The following is a 27,626-nucleotide window of genomic DNA, read 5'->3' as shown; positions in this document are numbered from 1 at the left end:
CAGACAAGGAAGACAAGAGAGACAAGTTCTCCCTTTGTACACCAAGGTCTCCAAGGTTTCTGTTTATTCACCAAAGCACACAAGTGCTTAAATATCCTCCCAGTCTCTAATCTACTCCCATTCCTGTGGCACTTAGCAAAATAGGCTCTGGTACTCAAGGACACCAGGTGATGAAGGTTCACAGCACTCCCGCACACAACAGTTCCTAACAACTAAGAGCTAACTTTTATATAATACTTTAAGGTTTATAAATAAATAAACCTGATAATGAGTCCAAAAGGTAGGTGCTATTGTCATTCTCATTTTATAGATAAGGAAACTGAGGCAGAAAGGGATTTCTAAAGATCTTTTCATGAAACAAGTTAATAAAATGAAGTTTAAAAGAGACAAATGAAAAATATTACCATTGAATTTTGAGTCAACGATCCTATTTCAGAAAGGAAGAGAAAGTAATTGACAAATGGTTCATGTACAAAACTTTTATAGACTGAAAAATTAGTATGAACCAATAGTATACAATGGCAACTGAACAAGCTACCATGTTCTGGGACTGAATTAATGGAGGAATGGGGTGTGTACAGGTCCCTTTGTATTATGCATTGATCAGACCACGTCTGGAATGCTTTGTTCTGCACTTGGCCAGTCCATTAAGAAACAGGAGGAGATCCTGAGCAGGACTAGCAGAATGATGAGAAGATTAGATTTTGTCATGTGACAATCAGATAAAGGGACTGGGAATATTTAGTTGAATGTAGGAAGGAAATGACATTTACTTTCAGTCATTTGCAGAGCTTTTATGTGGAGGAAAGTTGAAACATATTTTGTTTAGCTCCAGTGGGCAAAATTGGGAACATGGTGGAAGATGAAAAGGGGAAAATTTCAGCTTGATGGGCAGTAAAAACTTCATAATAATTAGGATTATCTGTAAAATTCACTGCTTACACTTTGAGGAAAATGACAATGGGCAGTAACTAGAGTACTGGGCCTGGAGAATCAGCAACACCTCATCTCCCAGACCCACTCTCTCCATCACTGAATAATAATTGGAGAAAGCTCAAAGGTCTCATTTTTCAGCTTGCTGCACCCCTCAGATTACTCCATCATTGATGTTGTTGAGTCATTCAGTCATGTCTGATGCCCTATGACCCTGTAGCCCATTACATGCCAATGCTTATCCATGTTATTTTGGGAAAGATACTAATGGCTGGCCATTTTCTTCTCCAGTAGATTTAAGGCAAACAGAGGTTATATGACTTGCTCATGGTCACATAGTGTTTGAGGCCAGATTTGAATGCAGTCTTCCTGATTTTAGACCCAACACTCTATCTACTAAACTATTTAGCTGTTCTTTCTCCACCACTATATTCCCTTCAATAATAGAATAACCCTCTGTCTATGTAGAAACATTAGTCTCTTGGTATATTTTAGCCTTCCTGGTATCTCCTTTGGTGACTGATACTTCTGTATTTCCCATAGGATTTGTTTTATTTTCTTTGTATTTTGAGATTTAACTCTCTAAAACCCATCTGACAGAAGGCCAGAAAGAATCCCAACATATTGACCTGTCATGCAAAATTAAAATTAGGGGAGAAATTAATATGATGAACTCAAGATGATCTCTTAGAATTCCAAGGGGAAGCATTGTCCATCATAGGTTTAGCTTGGGAGATCACAGCTATGGGTCTGCTTACTTTCATTGAACAGATTTCTTAGAATTTAAACCTTATATATTTTAGAAATGAAAGGCATCATGATATTGTGAATAGTCCTATGGCTTTGCAGACAAGTTAGAAAGAACTGGATTTGATCCCTCCCTCTGATATCTAACAGTTGGTTGACCATTGGCAAATCACTGAATCTACACACTGTCCCAGATTGCTTTCTAAGATAAAAATTATGGAGAAGTGTTCAGAGAGGGGAATTCTTTGCATTGATGACATCACAGATTAAAACAAAAGAAAATATTTAGCAGTTGATTTATTGACTAAAATCTTCCTTATACTTCATCATCTTAATGTAGACTAAAGTTTCCAACTTCCTGATTTCAAATCAGAAGGGCTAGAAATCGTGTGATCTGAAAGACTGGAAATTCTATTGCTTTTCATTTGGGGGAAATTTTTTTTTACTGTTTTCAATTAAAAAGTTGATTTTTCTTTCCCACACTTTCTACTACTGAATAAAAACAAAGAAAAACAAATGTGCATAGAACATATCAACCATGTCATAAAGAAAACAGCAACAATAGCAACAAAAAACCCCTATAACAAAGACAACTCTAACTCTGCACCTTAAGTCCTTTACCTCCCTTTCAAAATACAATTACTATAAATAAGGACCTTGATGTTGGAAATGATTGAAGGCAAATGAAAAGGGAATGACAGAGTTATCCTTTGGATGGATAGATAGAATCATGGACCCAATGAACATGAACTTGGATAGACTTCAATTGAGAGTGGACATGCTCTTGTCCATGTGATCATGAAGAGTCAGATGCAGTTGAAAGACTGAACAATAAAAATCGTACAACTTCTACTGTAGTATAATAATGTAAAAATTATTGCAAATGACAATGTAGCATTTCCTCTTCAGTTTAATTTCCATTGAGCTTATAGCTTCCCCTTTTTTAAACCTTTTTTACCTTTTACCTTCTACCTTTCACCCACCCCCCATCCAATCCAATCAAATTCAATAAACATTTATTGTGTCTGGCATTATACTAAGTCCCTAGTCTCAAGAAATGTATAATTTAATGAATCTAATAACTCCTATTAATATTAGGAGGAGCAATTGAACCCATGACTTTAGTGGTAAAATATAACAATCCCAGGTGAGGAGACTCTGGCCAATACAGGTCAACACATTTTCTTTAACGATTATCTTTGAAGAGTTGACCCAGAACACTAAGCTGTTGAATGACTTGCCCAGGGTCTTACGACCAGAATGTGTCAGAAGTACAATTTGAACTGAGACCTTTCTAATCCAGAGGCTATTTTTCTATCTACTGCACCACACTGCCTTTCCTAATCAGCCACTGATCTAAGAATCAAAACTACAAAAAGAAAAGCCAAATACACAAAGAAACAAAAAAAAACCCCTAGCAAACAAAAGTAGTCCCTGCTCTGAAGGAGCAAACATTCCATTGACAGTAAAGGACATCTAGCAAAGAAATGGCATTCATGATGACCTTGAAAGATGCCTTGATTTATATGACGTGAAAGAAGGAGGAAGGCGAGCTTATTTTAGTTAAGGGAGACAGTATATGCAAAGTCAAGAGGAAGGAAGAAATAGAATGTTCCAAGTATATTGGAAATATTGGTAAAACTAGTTTTGTTGGAACCTCACAAACAACTGTTATACTTCTTTAGCATGGGTGGCATTTAAAAAATAACAAAATAAAATCCCAACTACAATTAAATCCCAGAAAAGACAAGAGCAAAAATGGATCAAGTTTTATTTAGAGAAATAGTTATAACAGATAGTCTAAGCAGTGTGTGATATTAGTCTTCCATCTGTGGGAAGTTGGTGCTTTTCATTTCATTTCATTAGAATCTCAAGGAGTTATTGGAAAAAACAAAGTGCAGAAGTGATCACAAGACCTTAAAAATAATCAAATTCAAACAAATAAATAGAGAGAGAAGCATCAATCCTACTGAATTTAGGAAGGGGGTGGGAGAGTGTGGATATAATAATTGTAATATAGAAGTTGTAATAACTAAAAGGACATTCTTTTCTTTCATTCAGCAGAGAATACTCATTATGGGCTAATCTATTTCTTTAAACACCTGTGTGACTTTATTTTTCTGTTTAAACCCTGCCTTTGTTTGCCCACATGCAATGTCCATTGATGCCACTTGAAATGATTTAACCTTTGACATTTTAAATTCCCCAATTGTGAAATGGAGCTAATAATAATGCTTGATTTCCCCCGCTCCAGACCTTGTATGCTTATGAGTGAGTGTTCTATAATAACAGTAAGACTTAAAATGTTTCTCTTTAAAACAAAGAGACTGAAAATAGATAAGAGCTTATTGTCATTTTAATCACCATTTCTCAGAATGATCTCCCTAGACCAACAGAAATAAAGAAAATCTTGACCTCTTCTTCCAACTTTTGTCATTGTAGTCAAAATTTTTTTGAATCAATTCACAAACGTGAAGGGAAAATGGCTTTCATCTTCAAGGTGCATAATTTTAAAAGCTTATTTTGGACTGATCTGATGTTTAAAAAATTTATTTCTTTATTTTGATTTGATGTTTACATCTTTTAAGCTCAAAAGCTTACCCCTTTTTGGTGTTTTAGAATATCACTGAAGGCTTTTTGAAAAAAAAAATACCTTCTTTTGTTTAAAGTAGCCAGGATTTCACATTATATTTCAGGTAATTATTCAGAAACACAATTATTTAATAGTGATACAATGGAAAATGTTGGATTCAGTGTGACAGGACCTTTGTTTAGGTTTTGCTCTGTCATTTAATTCCTGCATGAGTTCAGGAAAGTCACTTAACATCTCTGGACTCAGTTTCTTCATCTGAAGGAATTGGGCTAGGTGACATTACTTTCCAGCTCTAAAGCCTTGTTTCTATACTCTAAGAAAGTCCTATGACCATATCAACACAAAGTTATGATAGTCTCCCTGGTTCCTTTTTCTTTTGTAAATATTTGTATAGCTATGTTCTTATCTCACTGGGAGAGATCATATTTGATCACATGGGACCTGGGGATCCAGCATTATTTTTGGGACTTAGCCTATACAAAGTTCACTGATTGCCAAGATTTTGTGCTCATAGACCTTAAAGAACAACAAATACAGTCTTTAAAAGACCACATTGAGCAGACTTTACATATTTGGTTTGGCAATGTTTATGTTTAATGTTTAGACCAGGATGGAGAGAGAGAAACAGAGAGACAGAAAGAAAGAGAAAGAGACAAAAGCAGACAGACTGATAAGTACAGAAATAGAGATACAGATAGAGACAGGAGATGAGAGTCAGAAAGAGATAGAGGGAGAGACAGAGACACAGAAAGAGATAGAAATACAGATCAGCTCAGTAAGATAGAAGCCTAACTAAAGTACCAGAACTTAAGGGAGCCCAGAAGAGTTCCTGTTTAAGATTAAATTGCTGTTCTGACTTTTTTTCCTTATTCTTTCAATGCATTTATTTCTTGTATCACCCTCCTTCTTTTCCCCTCACCACTTTGCAGAATATTAAGAAATAACCTTTGGAGAAGGTTGTAAGAGTCAATCTAAGCATCTGCCTCAGCAGCCTTTCCTAGACAACTGCACTTAATAAGCAGCATTAAATGGTAAAACAAAAATAATATTCTATGAAATGGCTCCCTCTGCTGGTTCTCTATGTGAAGAAAAGTAATGTTTTTTCTTTCTTTCTTTCTGATGATGGGTGACATGAGTAGGAAATGGTAAGACTGAATGATGGCAGCTACCATATATTTGCAGATACTTTGCTATCCTCCAGGTGGTTGTAGAATCAGTTCACCCTGTGACTGAATGCTAACATTAGACTAGGAAATTAATATGTGGTCTTCTCTAATGGCTTTATAATTGAAATGTCTATATTTTCTGAAACTGAAATTAGGGTTGTTTAGTTTCTTTTTGTAAATAGAATAACTAGCAGTAAAATATAAACCCCCGGAAGGCTGTGGTTGAGTGCCATTTACATTCAGTCTTCTAAGTAATTTTTGGCAAATCTGATACATTTTATTTCAAAAATAAAGATGCAGAGAATTTATGTTACATTTGTGATTTTTTTAAAACTTCTTTTGTGATATGAATAATGGGGGGGAAGAGAATATTTGTAATTGTTTTGTCCCTTGTGTCTTCTGATTTATCACTGATAATATAACCTGATGTGTCTATACAAGGCCTCCACTTTTCAGAGTCATGAAGAATAGAGAGTGATTTTTATGAAGATGGTAGTACAGATGCGAAGTGAGTCCAATCCCATTCCAATGACCACTGAATCTTTTGGAGAAAGGAGGGAGCCTCACTTAGTGGATAGAATGTTGGATTGGAAATAAGAAAGACCTTTGTGTTATAGGGAAAAGGGTGCTCAATTTGGAGTCAGGGACCTGGAGTTCATATTCTACTTTGGGCCAAATATTTCCTTTCTCTGGAACTTATTCTAGGGGCTTGTATTAGAGGGACTATGTTTTTCCTTCCAGCTCTAAATCTGTAAACTCAGTTTTAAGCTGATGATGATGATGACAACCATAGACCACAGATAGAATAGACCTTAGAGACTTTTTAAAACCAAAATCTCTTCTTTTAAAGATGAGGAAACAGAGACTCAGGAATTTTAAAGTGTTTGATCCAAGGGTAGCCAAAGAATCATCTTTACTGAAAATCTTTAAAATTAGACCTGATTTTTTTGTCCTTCACAAGTCTTCAGATTTTTCTGTCAAATGTTAACATTTATTTTCTTGATCCTTATTATTAGTCTAAAAGAACCTGATTTTTTAGGAAATGAAGTACCTCGGATTATTGGAAATATAAATCCAATGAAATATTTTCTTTTCTCCTCAGGTCATTGAAACACTATCAAGACTTTCTCGTACACCTATTGCATTAGCCACAGGAATTAGGTAAGATTTTTTTGTTACAATGATTATATGTCAGATTGCAGATGTCTTGTTTTCAGTTCATTGAATATGCAATAGGGGTTCTCTGATATGGCCAACAACTATGAACCATATCTTTAAACTATTAAATGTTTAAGTTGGCAAAAATACACAACTATTTTCAATTTTTGGATATTCATAGGTATGATTTTGAAAACTTCATATTATTGGTGAGAATCATATCTGTTCTATGAAACACTTGACTTTGGTGTCCATAGTGTTCTATAAATCACTCACTATCTACTACTGAAAATGAATAAATAGGGAGGTGTTATACTTCACATACTCCAAGTAAAGAACTTCTGACACCTCTATGGGTGTCAGATTCTTCAGATTATAAGATCATATTTGTAAAAATACCTGGATCAAGTGCACTTACACTTGTACCCTTACCTACATTTTTTTTTCTTTATCTGTAAAATGAGATATTTAGATTAGGAAAAACTTCCAAGTACCTATCAGCTCTAAATCTATGCTCTAATGATTTTCTTTTGTTCATCTTGATGGATTCTGATACCATTTAAAAATAAACTCATATATATTTTAAGAGCTTGCTATAGCCCAATACAATAGTTATAAAGTATTTTCTAAGTGTTATTAACTTTGTTTGAGTCCACTCAAAGAATATGCACACTAATATATATACATATTATATGCACATAATTATATAATTATGTGCACAGAACACACATACATGTAATATAATTATAAACACACATGTATATAGACATATGTGTATGTGTTATATGTTATGTATATATAAATTATATTAAATATTTTTTACATATGCATCTTAGTTGAATTTATTCCCTTCAACATTCAAAGGATAAGTGAGCTTAATGTAAGGAAAGTTTTTTTTAAATTTAATTTAAATATATGTCCCTAAACTGTTTCAAGGTTAGAATAAATAAAAAAGCTAAGCTATATTAAATAAGGAAAAATTAACCAAGAAACTCTTTGAGGGTGGGATTTTTAGTAAGTAATTATTCTAATTAAATGAACATAGATTTTATTAGAGCAGGGAGGTGGTATTGTGGAGAAAATGCCAGGTGTGGATTTAGGAAGACTCATTTTTCTGAGTTCAAATCCGTTCTCACATACTTACAAGCAATGTAACCCTGACCAAGTCATTTAACCCCCATTTGCTCTAGTTTCCTCATCTGTAAACTGAGCTGGAGAAGGAAATGGCAAACCATTCTAGTATCTTTGCCAAGAAAACCCCAGTGGGGTCACAAAGAATTAGACATGACTACAACAACTGAATAATAGATATTGCACTAAGATGCAAGAACCAACGTTTCCTAGCAGAATAATGAAGCATAAAGGCTGTTCCATTGGTAGTGAGAAGATCTGGATTTTAAACCTGCTTTTAACTCATTATCATTCATTTATCTAAGGCTCAGTTTCTAAATCAATAACTTATAGGGATTGAACCAGATGGTCTCTTAGACCTCTTCTCAGTCTAAAATTCCATGAACTTTTTCTCTGATTTATCAAACTAAATATTACCACCTCAGTGATACAATACATTACAATTAAAATACACATGTGACTTCACTTAGTTTACAAAAAACAGTAACCACATATGAAAGACATGTCATCGTTTGGGTTTTCTGGGAAGTGACTAAGTTTTGGCAAGTGAATTAAGTCCCATCACTCTATAATGATTGTTTTAACTATATTGGAATTTTCTTGAAGTACAGAATTTAAAAGTCAAAGAGTTCAGACAAGGCAAAACTACTGAAAGACCTGAAGATGAGATAAAGACATAGACTTTTCCCTCCTGTCAGAGAGGTGGAGGAATGATAGGGATATACATTTATATACAAGAAATGTTTGTGAATTGTTTTTCTTTGTGACAGGACAGTGTGTATGAGAAACGTAAAGGCAAAAGATCTCATTAAAACATAATTTTTAAAAATGTCAGCAGTATGAACTAGTGTTTCCTGATTTTAAAAAAGGCTAGCAGGCCTTAGAGGAAGAACCATATGTCTGTGATATAGGGTACGGACCTGGTTCCTGACCCTAGAGCTTCTACTTCCCACCTAAGATACAAATCATTTTAACATCTTAGGCCTCCAGTTTTTTAGACTGAGGGATTGAACTGAATATTCTCCTGGGTCTATTTTAACTCTCAAATTGCAATTCTATCTTCCTGAGCAAGTGATACTACCATAGGCAAACTGGGGTGCTTTTAGGGGAGAGTCTGCCACCACCAATTGTTATTAATGCTTACATTGAACCTTAATGCATGGTGACATAATAATTCGAGTACTGGACTTCAAATCCAGCCTCAATCACTTACTAGTTGGGTTGTTTTGGCTAATCATGTACCCTCTGTCTGCCTCAGTTTTGTCATCTGTAATATAAGGACAATGATAGCACGTGCCTCCCAGGGTTGTAGTGAGATTCATGAGATAATAGTTTGTAAAGTGCTTTACAAGTCATAAAGTGCTATATAAATATTAGGTATTATTATTTATAATGCTGATGCTAGAGGAGAGACTGTGGCTATCCTTAAGGGAAATCTGGTATGAATTAGAGGCAGCTAGTTGGCAGCAGTCAGTATAGGCACTTTGGGGGGTGCCTGAGGGGATATTTGCCACAGTAATAGAATTTGACTTACAGAATCAGTACACATTGGATAGTTTGTGAAAAATTGTGTGCTGTTTAGTTTTCTTTTATTTACACTTCTTTTTTTGTTCTTTCTCCAGACCATTCCCTACTGAAGAAAGTGTCAATGATGAAGAAATCTACAAAAGCCTTCCTGATTTAATAGAGTATGTTAAAATTTAACTAACATGAAGACCTCAGTCTTCTTTGTATTATCTTTTGATTTCATTTTTTTAAAATAATACTTTCTGATGGAGGTTGGGATGACTTTGTAACTCGAAGCTTTGGAGCTGGACAGAACAAGGGTTAATTGTAAATAACCATATGTTTCTCCCCAAATGTCCACAAAGGTTTAATTAAAAGAGGGCATATAAGGTTGAGGAAATCAGCCTTAGAAGAAGAGACTCTCAGAGTATGTTTGAGGAATGGCAAATAGTCTAGGCATTATTGACTTGATGGAAACATAATATCAGCTTAACAAGTTATAGAAGGCAAGAGAGGAATAACTGGTTGAGGTCATATCACAAAAGACTATAAATGCCAGGCTAAAGAGTTTGGATTTTGTTTGGTAGGCAATAAGGAAACACTGAAGATGACTTGAATCAAAGTTGTTATATCATCAGAACTATACTTTAGGAAGATTCATCTGTCAATAGTGTATAAGTTGTTTTATGGGGACAAAGTCCTGGAAAGGAAGATATCATTTATCAGTATAGTAATTCATTTGAGATAATACAGTATTGATATTAGCAGTAGAAGTTGAAATGGAATGCAAAAGATAGATGTGAGATATTGAGCAGAAAGAAATGACCAAATGAAACATGGTTAGAAATGTGAGAGAATGGAGGGGATGATAGAATGGAGAAAAAGAAGAACCAAAGTGACCGTGTTGTTTCTAGTCTAGGTAATGGGGAAAATGGTGGTGTCTATAATAAAATTAGGAAGCCATGAAGAAGTAATATTTGTAGGGGTGAAATGACTTTGACACATATTTATTTTGAATTGTTCTGTAGAAATAGGTAGTTGGAGATCAGTGGGAGGATGGGCTAAAGATGAAGATTTATCTTGGGAAATAAGGGTGTTTTTTTTCTTTAAATGATTTCATGCATCTAGATCTCAGTTAGTTAGATGAAACAATGACTGTAGTGATGGGCCTGGAGTTCAGGAAGACCTGAGTTCAAATCTAACCCCAGAAATTTACTTATGGGATCTTGGGCAAATCTTTAAGTGCTATCTGCTTCAGTTTCTTCAACTGTAAAATGGGGATAATAAGGGGTAATTCTCATAATGGATAATTCTCATAATGGATAATTCTCACCTGCAATGTGATGAGAATCAAATGAAATAATATTTCATTTGTGTTTGGAACAGTCCTTCCTTCCTTCCTTCCTTCCTTCCTTCCTTCCTTCCTTCCTTCCTTCCTTCCTTTCTTCCTCTTCTTGTTCTTGTTCTCCTCCTCTCCTCCTCCTCCTTCTCTTCCTCCTCCCCTTCCCTCCAATGGTATATGAGAAATTATGCAGAAATTTTTTTATTGTATTTTACATTTCATGCATTAACTCCTCTAGGTAGAAGAAGAGGAAATTGTATTTATAAATTATTTTTAGATTTTAAAATCTTGGGAGTAGAACAGTTCCTTGTAGGTAACTGAAATGATCATGGACTTCAGGAGGTCAAAGAACTGTGAAACCATGGCTTTGGAAGATGTTTCTTTAAATCTATGAAAAGAATAAAGGGTAAAATATAGAAAAGAAGACTGAAAAATCTTTTTTGAGTTCTGATTAAGATTATTCCACTTTAAGAATGAGGATGTGGAAAGAGTAACCTAAATTTGCAGGGTAGAATTTAAAGGAGGTGTGTGAAATAATAGTCAAGAATCTACAGTATCCCTGAGTAATAATAGAATAATCAATAATGGTCAACATTGCTGTAACACTTTAAGGGTTAAAAAATACTTTACAACAATCCTATGAAGGTAGTCAATATGGTTCAGGGGGAAAAAGTAATGGTTCTAGCAAAAGAGGCCCTGGGTACAATCTTACCTCTAATGTTTATTACCTGTGGGGCCTTGGATAAATCACTTAATCTCCCTGAGCATCAACTTCATCTTTGATGTGAATGTTCAGCTAGATGTTCTTTGTGATTCCTTTCAATTTTATATGTCAGATCTTATGATTTTTCTAAATGTAGCCTCAGTATTCTCATTTTCAGATGAAGAATTGGAAGGTATGAAAGGTTAAAAGCTCTTTCCTAGGGTTACACAGTTGATGTTTGGGGCAGTATTGATGGGGGTTCCTAATTCCTAGTCCAGTCTGTATTCATGATTGGTCCACTCCTCCTTCCCGGATAGATAGGAACTGAGTGTGGGGGTGGAAAAAGTGAGAAATATATTGTAATGCTGTAATCTCATTTTTAGTGACAATCTTAATAAATGTAGCACCTTTTTAAAAATAATTTTCACATTTTCAGAGTCAATTTTTGTCAGTTCTTTACTAGAACTACCCTTTCTCCCTTCCCCCAATTCCCTTACCCCACAACCCCACAAGGGATGCTGAGCAAGAGAAGAAATTTAGACATCTATGGCTTTTGGGTTAAATTTTTAATAACAAACAAACCATCAAATAAAAAGTAAACTGTTAGGGGAATATGAGTTACTTCTAGTGCTTTAATAAATTGGTGCCTAAATTTTTTTGACCTGGGAAAGAGAGATGGATTTCTTTTCTGCCTACTATAGTCTAAAGGTATAAGTAAAGTCTAAATAGATTCTTAACTAAATTGTGGGAAATGCCAAGAGGATCTGTGGTCATTTTGCTTTGAAATGTTAAATTATCACACAAATAATAAATTTAGGGGGCGGCTAGGTGGTGCAGTGGATAGAGCACTGGCCCTGGAGTCAGGAGTACCTGAGTTCATATCCAGCCTCAGACACCTAGCTGTGAGGCCTTGGGCAAGCCACTTAACCCCATTTGCCTTGCAAAACCTAAATCATCGTAATCATAATCATAATAATAAGTTTACTTTATGGGAACTGGGATAGGGACAAAAGTACGATTTCATTCATATGAACATGGCTTATCAAAGCAGGACAATTCCTCTGCCAATTCAGGTCAACACCTTCTCTCCAGTTTAGAGTGTTAAGAGAGTTGCCTAGATTATTGAGTGGTTAAGTGACCTGACCTGGGTCACATAGTTGGGGGGTGTCAGAGATGGACTATTTAACTAGGTCTTTTTGGCAGCTCTCTATTAAAATTATAGCCAGCACTTAAATGATGCTTTAATATTTGCAAAGTACTTTCCATATAGTATTTCAATTGATCCTTTACCACAAGTCTATAAGAAAGATACTATTATATCTTTGTTTTATTGATATAGAAACTGATACAAAAGAAACTAAGTCCAGGACAGAGCTAGTAATAGTCTGAGAGAGGATTTGACTTCAAATACTATGGACTCCAGGTCCAGATCTTTATCTTCCCTTGTTGCCTCTGTCTTTGGTGCCTGATTTAATCATCAACCATTTGTTAATGTGCTGCTGAACTCTGCAGATACACAAAGAATGACAAAAGATTGTCCTTGCCTACAAGAGGCTAATAGTCTAATGGGGAAAACATATGTAAACAACGATATACAGACAAGATGTGGATAGTATAAATTACAAATTATCTCTGAGGGAAGGCACTAAAATTTAAGGGGATTGGGAAATTCTTTCTGTAGAAGGTCATATTCTAGCTGAGACTCAAGGGAAGACAGGGAAACTGAGGAGGATGAAGAGAGTTCTAATGGAGTACTAGCTGTTGAAAATGCTCAGAATCAGAACATAATACCTTTTACATGGACCACTGAGGAAGTCACTGTTGGGCGGGGAGGAGGGTAAGGTGTAAGAAGACTGAAAGGGGAGTATGGGGTCAGACTATGAAGGGTTTTAAAAGTCAGAGAGAATATTCTATGTTTGATACTGGAGTTTATTGAATAGAGAGTGGGGTAACATTGTCAAACATATTTAAGGAAGAATAATTTGACAACTGAATGGAGGATGAACTGGAGTGGGGAGACATTTGGGACAGGGATCTCTACTTGCAACTATTCTGGAAGTTAGGAAGTGAAAGTGATATTATCCTAATTTAATAATGAGGAAACTAAGGTTCCACAATAATAGGTACAGACTAATTAGTTAATAAAAGTTTAGTTATTTGTTGACTTCAATGGTTTATCCAGGATTCTACAGCTAGTAAATGGCAGATCTTGAGTTCTAGACTAGAATTCTTTCCAAAACACCATGCAAATGTTTACCTGTGTGAAATCAACCTCTTAAGCTATCCATCTTATAATGAATTATTTAGGTTTATTGCTCTGCAAATTTATGTATATGGATTTATTTCTCAGTAGTAATTTTGATTTTACATGCACTGACAACATCTATTATACTTATGACTGTTTCAGGAGTTCCATTGTGTCTTAGTCAAGCTTTGCCCTTTTTTTCATTCTGAAGTCCCCTTGCCCTCTTCCTGTTTTCCCTCTCTGACACTCAACTAGGTTCATTCTGTTTGAGTTGGCATTTAGTTCTGTCTGCTTATTTTGTACATAGAGCAGTCCTTTGAAGCACACTCCTCCAGTCCCCTTCTCCATGGAAAATTTCAGAGAAGTCAGACCTTGAACTACTGTGAGAAAACAAAAGAAAAGCACACCCAAACTCAACATGAAGTCTAGTTCAGGGGTGAGGCACCAGGGCAGGATGATAGAACTGGACCGTGTTGGAGCTTTTTTTGGAATCAAGCGAGTTCTCATAATTAAGGTTCATTATAAGTGATTTCTCTGAGACTCAGATGTTGTTGTTGAGTCTTTCAGTTGTGTCTGATTCTTCCTGATCCCATTGGGGCAAAGATAAAGAAGCAGTTTGCCATTTCCTTCTCCAGCTCATTTTATAGATGGGGAAATTGAGGCAAACAGGGTTAACTAAGTTGCCCAGGGTCACATAGCTAGTAAATGTCCAAGGCCAGATTTGAACTCAGGAAGATGAGTTCTGATTCCAAGTTTGGTACTCAATCTACTGTGCCACCTAGCTATTTTGCTTTCATTCAAATAAAAATAAAAGTTGGCCACAGTATGCAGCTTGATTTTGTAGTGGAGAGAATACCGAGCTTAGTGCCAGTTAAGAAATTAGATCAAATCTTGCATCAGGCCTATAACTCTGGACAAGGCTCTTAATCTCTACCTGTTCTAGTTTTCTCATCTACAACATAGGGGTAACATTAGCACCCACCCATCAGGGTTTATTATTATGAGGTAATATCCATCCATCCATCTGTCTTTCTGTTCTTTCATTTGTCTCTATATAACACTTTGTGAAGATTAAAGTACTCTAAAAATATTAGCTATTATTATGACAATTAATTTTTTTGCAAAGCAATGAGGTTAAGTGACTTGTCCAAGATTATACAGCTAGGTAATTATTAAGTGTCAGAGGTCATTTTTGAACTCAGGTCCTCTTGACTCCAGGACAGCTACTCTAGCCACTGCTCCACCTAGCTGCCCTTATAAATATTAGCTATTATGAAAGGATGCATAATTGAAAGAATTCTGAATTTGACATCGGAAAGATCTTATTTTCATCCAGAGACCTTTGACTTACTTTATGTGTCACCTTAGGCAATTCAGTTAATCTCTCTGACCCTTATTTTCTTTGTAAAAAGCAGTGATAATATAACACCAGTGGTAGCCATTTCACAATCTTATGAGGTTCAAGTAAGATAATAATGTATAACCTTTTGTGAATGTCAGAGTGTTATTAAAAAGGTCTTCTTATCAATGTTATGACTGAGAAGCAACATGGAAGAATATCCAGAAGTCTAGCCTTTGAGTCATAAAGACTTAGGTTTAGTCCTCTGCCTTTGCCCTGACCAACTATGGCAAGTCACTCACCCCACATGTCAGTATCCAAAAACCTCTCTTTAAGGTACTAACTTATAAAAGATAGATTGATCTGCATCTTGGGAAGGAATTTTCATACCTGGAATTCCCCAACCTGAGAAAGTCACATCTACTACTTTATCCCATCATCATTATAAGCACATTCAAAGTAAATATTATTTTTTTTCTTTCTTCATTGTTATTTTGGGTCATTTACAACTCTTCTTTTGGTACCAGCTCAAATAATCAAGGGATGAATTTTTGGGGGAGAATAACCATCTCTTTAGTATAGTGTTGAACGATTGCATAAAATGTTAGATTCATCTCTTGCCTGGTTAGCCAAAAATAATTGAGCTTCTCAGTTAACAAGGGAAAGAACCCATACACCTGTCCTGATGAAATAAACTGGGATCAGTCCAGCTTGGAATCTGGGGAGAGTTGGCAAGCTCTCAAACTAGTTCTGAAAAGGAAAAGCATAGGAGAAAAATACTGGTTCCTGAGCTTATTAGCAATCATTCTTTCTCCCTTAAACTTTTGTTTCCCTCCTCCCAAGCAACCCTTCTCCAAACCACCACCTTTCTAGCCACACCCACCTACCTACCTTGGTTGGTTGGATAAGCCAACCAACACAAACACACCTATGTTGCAAAATGTTCTCATTTGTGAAAAGTCACTGTGATTTCTGTTTATAAATAATAATTTTATGATGTGGTGTCTAGCCCCAGGACAGCAACTGAGGGATCTCTTTGAGAAAGTGAGGTTCATTTCAGGGACTTATATTTATGTTGTTCTGTCAACAACATGTTAAAATTAAATTCATCTCTATTCTCTGAGAATTTACTGGAACTTTTAACCATGAATTACAGAACTTGGAGAGGGTATGGTAATATTAAACTTCAGACTGAAAGAAATGGTTTTACAGTTTAATGTGAGCAGTATTGTATAACAGATGGAGAGACAAACTTGAAATTAAGTAGATCTGAGTTCAAGGGACATCTTGAAAACAGTCTAATTCCATAACCTGGACAAGTTACTTAACTCTCCAAGACCATAAATTAAAAAGAAGGTAATTGTTGCATTGATAAAGGGAATTTTTCATTCAGGAGTTCCCTTTAACAATGGAATTATGAGTCTAGATTTCATCATTGCCCTTTACAATCAAGCCAACAAATATTTATAAAGCACTTAGTTGATGCTAAGCTCTACATTGCATTGGAAGATACAAGAAAGATAAACCTCACAGTCTAATGAGGTGGAATGTGAAAACAGACAAATCTAAATCTATATTTAGCTTAAATAGAGAATTTCTGTACTCTTAAGAATCAGCATTGACTGGATGACCATGGTGATCTCTAGAGATCTTTAAAAAAAGGGTAACTATTTTTAACTATTGGGGATAATTTACCCATCCTACTGCCCAAAGGGAGCTCAAGGGGTTGGAATAGCTCTTTAGGGATGGTTCTAATAATATCATTTTATTTATTTTCTCACACATTTTTCCTTCCTTCATTTATATTTATTTAATAACATTATTATATTATGGACAGTGATCCTTTTTTGGGGTATCACAAAGGATATTTTTTCTACTAAAAATCACTTTTTAATTCCTGTGTTAGAGGAAAGGAATAGCATTGTACATTATGTAAAATGGTTAATACAAAAGAAAATACTATTTACCTTTGAGTGTGCTCATAATGATGATGGAGTAAAAATATTAATTTATGATTTTCTCAGGGTGGTGAATTCCAGGTAAAAATGAATGGATAAGATATGTACAGGATTAATTGGAGATAATCTAAGGGGGAAGACTAACCTTAGGGAGGACCACGAGAGACTTCATGCAGATCTGACAAGAGAACACAAGTGGTCTAGTGCACAGAGCTCATGATCAGGATATTTGATATCAATATCTCAGGATATGATATGATATGATATGTCAGGATATTTGAGTTCAAGTCTAGGCTCTTTCATTTATTAACTGTGTGACCTTGGCCTAGTGATATCATGGTGAAGTAACTAGAGGGCTAGTCTTGGTGTCATGAAAACCTTTCCTTAAGGTCTGCCAGGAGAAATTGTTGATCTTTACTTGTGGAGGGAGTTTGATGAAAGGGAGTTCTGAACAAGAGGTATTTAAACAAATATAAGAGATAATTTCTGTACTGTGAAATTTCAACATTGACTAGTTCTCTAGTGGTCTTTAAAAGAGCATAGATTTTCAACTGTTGGAAATAACTTAGCCATCCCACTGTCCAAAGAAAACACAAGGGATTTAAATAGCTCTCAATGGATGTTTTTAATAGTAATTATATCATCTTATACCTGGACAGTGATACTTTTTGGGGTAACAGAGGATAGAGCTCTCAGACCCTTAACTGGCTGTGTGTTTGTCTGCCTTAGTTTCTTCATCTGTAAAGATAATATCACTTACCTCCTAAGGTTGTTGTGAGGATAAAATGAAATAATATTTCATTTGTAAACCATTTTGCAAATTTTAAATTGCTATATTGTCACAGATATTTATAGATAGAAGGGAACTCATAGATTATGTAGTCCAACCTTCTTGTTTTACAAATGGGGAAAGCTTAGGCCAAGAGAACTGAGGTGACTGGTTCCATTTTGTTAGAGTTTTACAATATTCTTTTTTAAAATATTTTTTATTTTTCCTAAATTGCATGTAAAAATAATTTTTAAACATTTAAAAAGTTTTGAGTTCCAAATTGTATTTCTTTCTTACTTCTATGCACCCCACCCCATTTCAGCAAGATGGTAAACAATTTGATATATTTTGTACATGTGCAATTATGTAAAACATTTTCATATTAATCATTTTGTACAAAAGATGAATAAAAAAAGAAAGTGAAAAATAGCATGCTTCTGTCTGTATTCAGATAGTATCAATTCTTTCTCTTGAGATAGAGAGTGTGCTTCATCAGTCCTTTGGGATTGTCTTAGATCATTATATTGTTAAGAATAGCTAAGTCATTCACAGTTCTTCATTGTAGGATATCGCTATTATTATGTACAATGTTCTCCTGGTTCTGTTCACTTTACTTTGCATCAGTTCATATGAGTTATCAATTGTTCCTGGTCTTCTAGGTGAGAAAACTAAAGTTCAGAGAGAGGGTCAGTGGAATTGGATATACAGAAACTCATTCAAGATCACCCCAACCATAACTCAAACTACACGTTTGTTAATTTATGAATGAACTCAGGTCCCCAACTCATAGGATTCAGCTCCTTCCATTCATTCTGTCTTACTTCCTCTTTTAATTGGCTATTTAATGGGAGTGGGAGATATTTCAGTCTTTCATTACATGTTTTACATACTAGAAATTGACCTTTATAATAATTTTCCTTGATTTTAGTGAAACTCATGCAGATGATGAAGAAGACTTATATGACTGTGTTTATGGAGAAGACGAAGGGGGAGAAGTGTATGAGGACCTCATGAAAGCTGAAGAAGCCCAGCAGCCTGTATGTTTTTACTATTTTTCTTCAGTAACATTATAAGAATATTGATTAGCAAGTAAATTTACGTCAATGGGACCTGTAATGCACTGACTTCCTTTGATTCACTGTTTTTGTTCATTCATTAATATTTTTAAGAAACAATATTTTGACTCCCTACTTTGTGCAAAACACTGTAGAAACATGTAGCAAATCAAGATTATTGTATTTGGAACCCTATTAAGTCAAACACAAAATTGTGAAGCTCGATTTAAACCTTCCAGACCATTTAGTCTATTCTCTTTGTTTTATAGATAAAAATGAAGGACCCAGAGTGGTAAAGAGTTTTAAAGTGTAGGTGAAGTGCTTTGCATACTTTATGAATCCCAGAAATATTTACTTCAGAAGGGTATAATAGCATATACATCAATTTACTTCCATTAACACATAGGAGGAATAATTCCCCTCTCCTCTTCCTCTTCAGGCTCTGGGGAGAGGAATGGCTTAGATTTATAGTTCACTTTAGTTCTCATAGAACACAGTCCCACATTCCCAGTCAAAAACTGTCCTCAGGTTCAAATCCCAGGTGCCTTGGGCTTCCATGTCAGCCTAGTGATTGCACTATCCTTCCAGTAACTCAAGCTTTAATGCCACCATTTCTCTGCACCAGGGTAAAAGAAGCAACTCCTTCCCATTACATTCATGTGAGGGTGAAGTAGATAAGATAGATAGAGCACATCTGAAAGATGGCAGAAGAGAGAGTAAATGGTCAGTCTTACCACTTAAAAAAAACTTAAGCAGTCAATTAAATGAGGTTAACCCACCCATGTGGTAGAGGATAGAGTAGATCCTATATTAGGTAAACTGGACATACCAGTATTGAGCTGTACATTTCCCCTTGTTTGAAATTTGCCATCCCTGACAAATAGGCAGGGGCCCATCTTTTCTTTTCCTCCTTTTCCACCCACAATCCTTGTCCCAGATTTAGAAAAGTTCTCTGTGATTCCTGAGAAGGCATAAGTATTGTCCATTTACTTGCTTCCCCAGTGTCTTCTGTAAAGTCTCAAATGTCTTACGCAATCCTGCATGTACAGATGAAAATCAATTATCTTCAAATTCAAAGTTTTGCAGATTCAGATTTCAAGGGACAATTTATAAAGTTCCCTAAATAAACCAACAAAATAAGGCATTCAAAGACTGTACATTATTTATGTTATTTTTCCACAAATAATGATGTATATAACCTTATTGATATGAATGCGCTCCTTCTGATGTGGATAACATAGTAAATATTGTATTAAGTGCTTTATAAATTTTATTCATTCAACAACTCTATGAAGTAGATACTACTCTGATATCCATTTTACAATTGAGGAAAATGAGGCAGATAGAGAGTTAAATGGTTTGCCCAGGGTTATACAGCTAAATGTCTGAGATTGGATTTGAATTTTGGTCTTTCTGACTATAGACCTAGTGTTCTACCCAATGTATCACCTAGCTATCTAGAGTATAACTTATTTGTGCTTGGATTTCCTATGTGACTCTTGTTCCTTGTCTTACCCTCAGTTTTCCATAGGGATTCTCCTAGGATTTGGGGAGTTTTTGCCACTTTTTAACATCATAAGGATTTTAGTGGACCCAATAGTCTGTCTTTGCTCTCTTCAAATGACTATGCCATCATCCTTTTTACTCATACATTCTTTGATGTCATCCTTTAATTTGTCAGTCCTTTAATTTCTTTTTCATGATTTCTGTTCAAATCCCCATCCTCTATAATGTTCTTTAGGTGATTCTTTAGTTATTCACAATTTGTAGCATCTTAAACTCTCAACCAGATCTCTCCAAACAAATGAAAAGCTTGCCAATGCAGTTTCATAAAATTTAAAGTACTCAGTCCAACTTTCCCATTTTCCTAAAAATGAAGGGAGCCACTCCAATATGGAAACATTAAACTGAAATATTTGAAAATTCTTAGTATCTTGCTACTATGTTTTTTCTTTTTCTTATCCTTCTTCCCTCCTTCCTCCTTTCCTTCCTTTCCCCTTCCTCTCTTTCTTTTTTCCTTCTTTCTCTCCCTTTTCCTTCTCTCTTTCTTTCTTTCTTCCTTTACCTCTCTTTCTTTCTCTCTCTTTCCCCCTTCCTTCCTTCCTTCCTTTTTTCTTTCTTTCTTTCTTTCATTCATTTCACATTCAGTTCTTATAAATTCAGTTTTCTAAAAATGAATTTTTTGAATAGGAGCTGTCTTGAATAAATGTTAGTAAACAGTATGACCTTTAATTTTTCTCAATGTATTCAATATACTAAGTAACTCAGAATAAGCTTCAACATATCATTAATTTCACACCTAATTGTTTTTAGTGTCTCAGTCTTTCCTAGGAAATATTATTTAAGCCATTTCTCCTCATTAAGGCAATTTTCTTCTATTATTCCATTTTTTGCTTCTATTGTAGACTATTTTATCCTAAATCATGCTGAGATTTTTTTAAAAGCTCCTGAAAAGAAGTTCATCCTTACCACTTATTTTAGATAATCATCACTAATTTAAATATTCATTCACCAAATACTAAGTATCCATGGGAATACAAAGTTATATAAAACACAGCCTAGAGATGTTATAGCATTCAGTTCAGAGGAGATAGAAGATCTCTTCCCACATAAATGATCTAGTCCTCTCTCTCCTTATTTATTTCTGGAAGAAGTTTATGCTTATTTGTTTTGCCCATCCAAACATATGCACAGATGAATTAATTCATTTGGATGTCCATCTAAATTTATATCACAGTGTAGGCATTGGGAATTTTTAAATTGATTTGCTTTTCTCCAAATGGGTTAATAGATTGATTTATTTTGAATGGTCCTGGGTCCCATTGAGTAGATCCTAAGTTCCTCTATGGATTCATATAATCCTCACATCTTGTCCACAATCAGGAACAATTGGAAAAACAGCATATATAGGGAATCTCTCAGAACAAGGTGTGAGAAACTTTGAAGTGCTGAAAATATATGAGAGGTACAAAAAAGGACTATACCTTCAAATGGGGCATCACAAAATACTTCCTGGAGTAAGTAGCAATTGAACTTTGAAGGGTAAAAATGGTTGGGGAGAGCATTACTGTTATGGGAAATTAATGGTATGAGCAAAAGTATGATAATATGAAAGTTACAGACAGACTTGTTAAGGGCAGCTAGGTGGCAAAGTGGATAGAGTGCTGGGTCTGAAAATAGGAAGACTCTTCCTAAGTTCTGATCTAACCTCAGATACTTAGTATCTTCATGACACTAGGCAAGTCACTTCACACTATTAGTCATAATTTTCTTATCTGAAAAATGGACCAGAGAGGGAAAGAGCAAGCTATTCCAGTATCTTTGCCAAAGCTCCAAATGGGGTTATGAAGTGTTGAAGACAACTGAAACAACAGCAAATTTTATCTGGAGATTTGATAGGAGGCATAAAAGCAAATCCAGTCTTATAAGACTGAAGAGAATAGTTAGTTGAAACCATGATATGGTTAAGATACTACCACCACTATCCTTACTGGTCTCCCCCAATCATATTTCTATGTTTAAAAATTTCTAAAGTATTTTCATGGCTTAACTGAATTCTTTATATAAGAAATAAATGAAACTTCTTCCTCCTAGCAAGATTGCTCCAATGGCTTATCTCCCTCTATTTCTAAGGGTAGGATTTGCTGGTATGGAACAGGGCAGCGTAAGTGGTCCTCTAAGTAAGCCATGGTAGAATTCAGACATCAAGATGCCAGTTCTTGAAGAAGTACTTGAGGTTTTCATCCCATTCAGTTTCTCAGTATTGCTTTGTTTATGATTTCTAGAAGCAATAGTCATCCATATAGAGAAGCATGTCTGAAAAAACAAATTGTTAATTTGCAGTAGTTCTGGATTTCCTAAAAAAAAATGTAAAAAAAGGAAGTTTTGTTAGAATAATAGCTTCAAGGATTTGAAACCAGAAAGGAACCTTTTTTTTAAACAAAAGAGAACAAACACTGCCCCAGGGAAATTGGTGACTTGCCCAAGGTCACATAGATAGCAAGTGAAAGATACAGAATTCTAAGCCATTGGATCATTGATTTACATCTGGAAGGAGTCTTAAAGATCATCTAGTCCCCTCAATGCCCCCAAACACATGTTTTACAGATAAGAAAACCAATAGGTCCCTGGAAATTAAATGACTTCACCAACATCATACAGATAAAAAGTAAGAAAACTGAGATTCAAACCGTAGTCTTCAGACTTCAAATGCTTTATTTTTAGCTCTGCATCAGGTGGAATATTTAATTTCAAAGGAAATTGCTTACCTATTATTCTTATTCCAATGGTTGTTCTTTATAGTTTGATGCTTCACAGAACCATTCCATGAAGTCTAAAGCATAATTAAATTCATTTTTTAGATGATAAAAGCAAATTCAGAGAGATAAATTTAGTTTCCCCTATGATTTAGTTAGTAAGTAGTAGAGTATTCTGGATCTAAATCCAGTGTTGTTTCCTACTGAACAACCCTAACTTTCTTATTTTTTCATATTTACTATGTTCAATTTTGAAAATCAATTTCTAATGATGCCCTACAGCTGGTATTTAATATCAAGAAACTCCCATTTTTTTTTAAGAGTTGAAACTTTGAGGACCTTACAATAATCATACTTTTTCTTGATTCTAATACTGAAAAGATCAGTGAGTTCTAGTACACTAAATAATAATGTAATTTTATTCAATTCTAATTACAGAAGTGTCTGGAAAATGACATACGAAGCTGCTGCCTTGCAGAGATCAAACAGACAGAAGAGAAGTACACGGAAACATTGGAGTCAATAGAAAAAGTAAGTGATTAACATTACTAGAGAAATGCAAATTAAAGTATCTCTGAGCTACCACCTCACATGTCTCAGACTGGTCAATATGACCAGAAAGGATAATGATCAATATTGGAAGGGATGTGGGAAGTCTGGGACACTAATGCATTGTTGGTGGAGCTGTGAACTCTCCCAACCTTTCTGGAGAGCAATTTGGAATTATGCCCAAAAGGCAACAAAATATGCATACCCTTTGATCCAGCAATGTAACACTACTGGGTCTGTACACTGAAGAGATGATGAATAAGGGTAAAAACATCACTTGTACAAAAATATTCATATTAGCCCTGTTTGTGGTGGGAAAGAATTGGAAATCAAATAAATATCCTTCAGTTGGGGAATGGCTTAACAAACTGTGGTATATGTATGTCATTGAACGCTATTGTTCTATTAGAAGCCAGGAGGGATGGGAATTCAGGGAAGCCTGGAGGGATTTACATGAACTGATGCTGAGTGAGGTGAGCAGAACCAGAAAAACACTGTACACCCTAACAGCAACATGGGAGTGATGATCAACCTTGATGGACTTGTTAATTCCATCAAGTGCAACAATCAGGAACAATTTGGGGCTGTCTGCAATGAAGAATACCATCTGTGTCCAGAGAAAAAGTGTGTAGTTTGAACAAGGACCAAGGACTATTACCTTTAATTTAGAAAAAAAAACCTGACATCTTATTATATAATCTTGCTATCTCATACTTTATTTTTCTTCCTTAAGGATATGATTTCTCATCACATTCAGTTTGGATCAATGTATACTATGGAAACAGTATAAAGGCTGGCAAATTGCCTTCTGTAGGGGTGGGGGGAGGGAAGCAAGTTTAGGGGGAAAATTGTAAAAAAATAAAATCTTTAAAATAAAAAAAGAAAGCGATTAACATTTTCATGAATGACAAATTCCTAATGTTGATACCATCAAAACAAATGTATATTATATTTATCTAGCACTTTGATTTGGGGGAAAAAAATCACAGAACAGAGCAGTTATTAAAAATTTCAAAAAATATTACTTTCTCCCAGAGACCAACTAGCCTTTGTAATCAAGGGGATCCCAACCAAAGCTCCTAGGTGGAGCAGTGCATAATAAGCACTACCTGCCCTAGGGAGATCCAAACTCAAATCAGACTTAAGATGCTTACTAGTTCTAGGATGCTAGCAGGCAAGTCACTCTACCTCTTCCGAAGTTTCCATAAATGTAAATTATTGATATTAATAGAACTACCTCACAGATTTTTTTGTGAGGAACAAATGATATAATAACTGTAAACAGTATAGTGTCTGTCATACAATAAATGCTATATAAATAATAACTATTATTACTCATTATTTGAGGTAGAATATTAATAGTGGTATGGGCTAAGGATAATACAAAGTAACTTCTTATTGTAACTAATTATCCTTAAAAGTTAAAAGCTATATTCCATTGCTTCTACTCTGAAGAGTTCAAATGTCATTGGTGACTTCTAAATTTGGTGCCCTGGTGCAAAGCCCTCATCACCTTGCCCTAGTTATACATCTGCTTTATTTTCCTCTTGCCACCTTACTCATTATGCCCTTAACAATATTCTATCTTTTCCACTAGATTGTAAATCCCTAGAAGTTAGGTACTATATCTCATGCTTTCATAGCCCCATGGAGATTATTAATTATTAACATAGTATTGAATAAATACGAGGTGCTCAATAACTAATTGATGGTTGGATGATTGATCAAAAAAGGCATCATATGGATTGGAAAACAAGAATCCAGCATAACAATAGCATCTGTGTTCTCTTTACAGTATTTTATGACACCACTGAAAAGATTTCTGACAGCTACAGAGTTTGATACAGTATTCATCAACATTCCTGTAAGTATAGACCATGTGGCTTAATAGAAGACATAGATAAGCTTTTAGAACGTCATGAGAAATACACAAGTCATTTTAGTTTGGGAAATAAATTTATTTCATTGTTGGTCTCAAATTATTTTATAATACTTTATACATTCCAGTTTGTAATTGCAGAATGTTTTGGGCCACAAAGATTTATTTTCCACATCCTTCTCCAGAGAACTTCCATCTTCTTAAGAACTTTCTAAGGAAATTAGTCGTTTATCTGTTTCTTGCCAAGGCAAGATAGGTGGTGCAATGGACAGAGCCTAATACCTGGAATTAGGAAGATGTGAGCTCAAATTCAGCCTCATCTATTCATGTTGTGTGCCTTTGGGCCAATCATTTAACCTCTGTCTACCTTAGCTTTTTCATTTGCATGTGGCTTCCAGGTTTTTGTAAGGATGGAATAAGAAATTGTTTATAAAATACTTTACAAACCTTGAAGTACTCTATAAATCTTAGCTATTATTATAGTAAAACATTTTATCTATTTCTCTAATTACTTTATTGTTTCTGAGAATATTGTTAAAGAAAAATTTTAGGCACCATTCAGACAAAGAATAAATGAATGAACATATATTCATTTATTAGAATCTTTGATGATAGACTTCAATAAATATTATTCCTAAATAGGATCTCCTCCTATTTAGTGGCGTATGTCCTATAGTCATTATAAAAGGAATGTGGTCTAAGAGATAACTGAGCATGCCATTTGAATAATATATCTTAACCCTTAGGGCTACTGCTGCTCTTTTATCATCCTTACCTTGACTCAGACCAGCCTAATCCTCTTGCCCATTGGCATGGAACTTATCCCAGTTCCATTTCCTCTCCTGCCTCATCTCTTCTTTGCAACATTAATATTCAAACATTTGGTTTCAAGTTCTGGGTAGATACCAAATATCCTGTCATTTCATATATTCTTTTAGTAGCAAGTCTGCACAAATGAATTTCTTCAGAGGAGTAGTTGGACTTTCATGTATTTTAACAAGGTCAATGCTAATTTAATTTCAGAGTAAAATGTTCAGAGTCCTAGACTGGAAGTTAAGAAGATCTAGGTTTGAATCTTCCCTTGGGCATGTAGTTGCTGTGTGCCTGAAAAGTTTTTACCTTGGTTTCCTCATGTGTAAAATGGGGATACAAATATCACCTACTTTACAAGGTTGTTGTGGGTAACTAAATGGCACAGTGGTTAGAATGCTGGGCCTGAAGTCAAGGAGACTGATATTCCAGAATTCAAATCTGACATCAGATATTTACTAGATGTGTGACCCTGGGTGAGTCACTTTACTCAATTTACCCTGTTTCCTCATCTATAAAATGAACTGGAGTACTGTAGTTATTTTACCAAGTAAATCTCAAATGGGATCTTGAAGAATCAGATAGGACTGAAAAAAAAGACTAAATAATAAAAATAGAATTGTTATGATAATCAAATGAGAAATATATATATATATCAAACACTTTATAAACCTTGAAAAGCTAAATAAATGGGAGTTTTTATTATAAGACTTTATCCAAAAATATAATCTTTATATGTAAATTATACTATTATGTTGCCCCCTATCATCTCTCTCCCAGAGAACCATCCCTTATAAAAAGAATGAAGAAATAAGAAGAAGTGGGGGGCACAATTCAGTAAAATTAATGAAGATATAGGAAATATCTGATATGTGTAATATTCTATACCCATAAGTTGCCTTTACATAGAACTCCTGGGGTCCTTCTCTTATCTCTTCTTTGGGTTCAAGCTTAGTTATTATGATTTTTCATTATTCAGTTGAAGTTATTTTGTTGTTCTTTCCATTTTCTTTGTTGTGGTCATTTCATATATATTGTTTTCTTCGTTCTGCTTACTTTATTCTGTCTCAGTTCCTTTATGTCTTCCCATGTGCAAACATCAATTTTCCACAGAGTGGACAGAAGTACTCAAAGATGTTCAGGTTACCTTTCAGTTTACAAGAATAATTCTTGTACTAGAAAGTTTGAGATATGGAATCTTCTAGATTACAGTTTCTGATCTTAGGAATCATTTGAAATCTCAATTATTGCGAATTTACACTTATCTCAACAAAATGACAAAGACAAATAACTCTGGTTTTATTTTCATTCTCCAGTGCAAAAATGAGTCCGTTAATCCAAGGTATACTCAAAGGTACCAAGCTGAGGATAATGGGAAAACTTAGTCCTTGATTTAAATGAAGGAGGTGTCTATCCCTTCTCAGTTATGGCATACATTTTCTACCTGAAGCTTAGAAATTATTTGCCTTTCAGAAAAAATTGTGAAC

The 27,626-nt window shown here is 34.9% G+C and overlaps 1 protein-coding gene across 2 annotated transcripts in view; it reads left to right on the top strand.

Annotated features, from left to right (window-relative positions):
* VAV3 (vav guanine nucleotide exchange factor 3) overlaps positions 1-27,626 on the top strand; it is a 349,374-nt gene that overhangs the window by 89,588 nt on the left and 232,160 nt on the right. For both annotated transcript variants that reach the window (XM_074188308.1, XM_074188309.1), the window contains exons 3-7: positions 6,542-6,600; positions 9,351-9,416; positions 18,519-18,627; positions 23,340-23,432; positions 25,246-25,314. In XM_074188308.1, coding sequence (XP_074044409.1) covers positions 6,542-6,600; positions 9,351-9,416; positions 18,519-18,627; positions 23,340-23,432; positions 25,246-25,314 — 396 coding nt within the window. The remainder of the gene's footprint in view (positions 1-6,541; positions 6,601-9,350; positions 9,417-18,518; positions 18,628-23,339; positions 23,433-25,245; positions 25,315-27,626) is intronic.

The sequence above is a fragment of the Macrotis lagotis genome, chromosome 5 (genome assembly GCF_037893015.1).
Source record: "Macrotis lagotis isolate mMagLag1 chromosome 5, bilby.v1.9.chrom.fasta, whole genome shotgun sequence".
NCBI classification, from domain to species: domain Eukaryota; kingdom Metazoa; phylum Chordata; class Mammalia; order Peramelemorphia; family Peramelidae; genus Macrotis; species Macrotis lagotis.
Note: the sequence above shows the minus strand (reverse complement) of the source record. Positions and strands in the feature narration are given on the sequence as shown.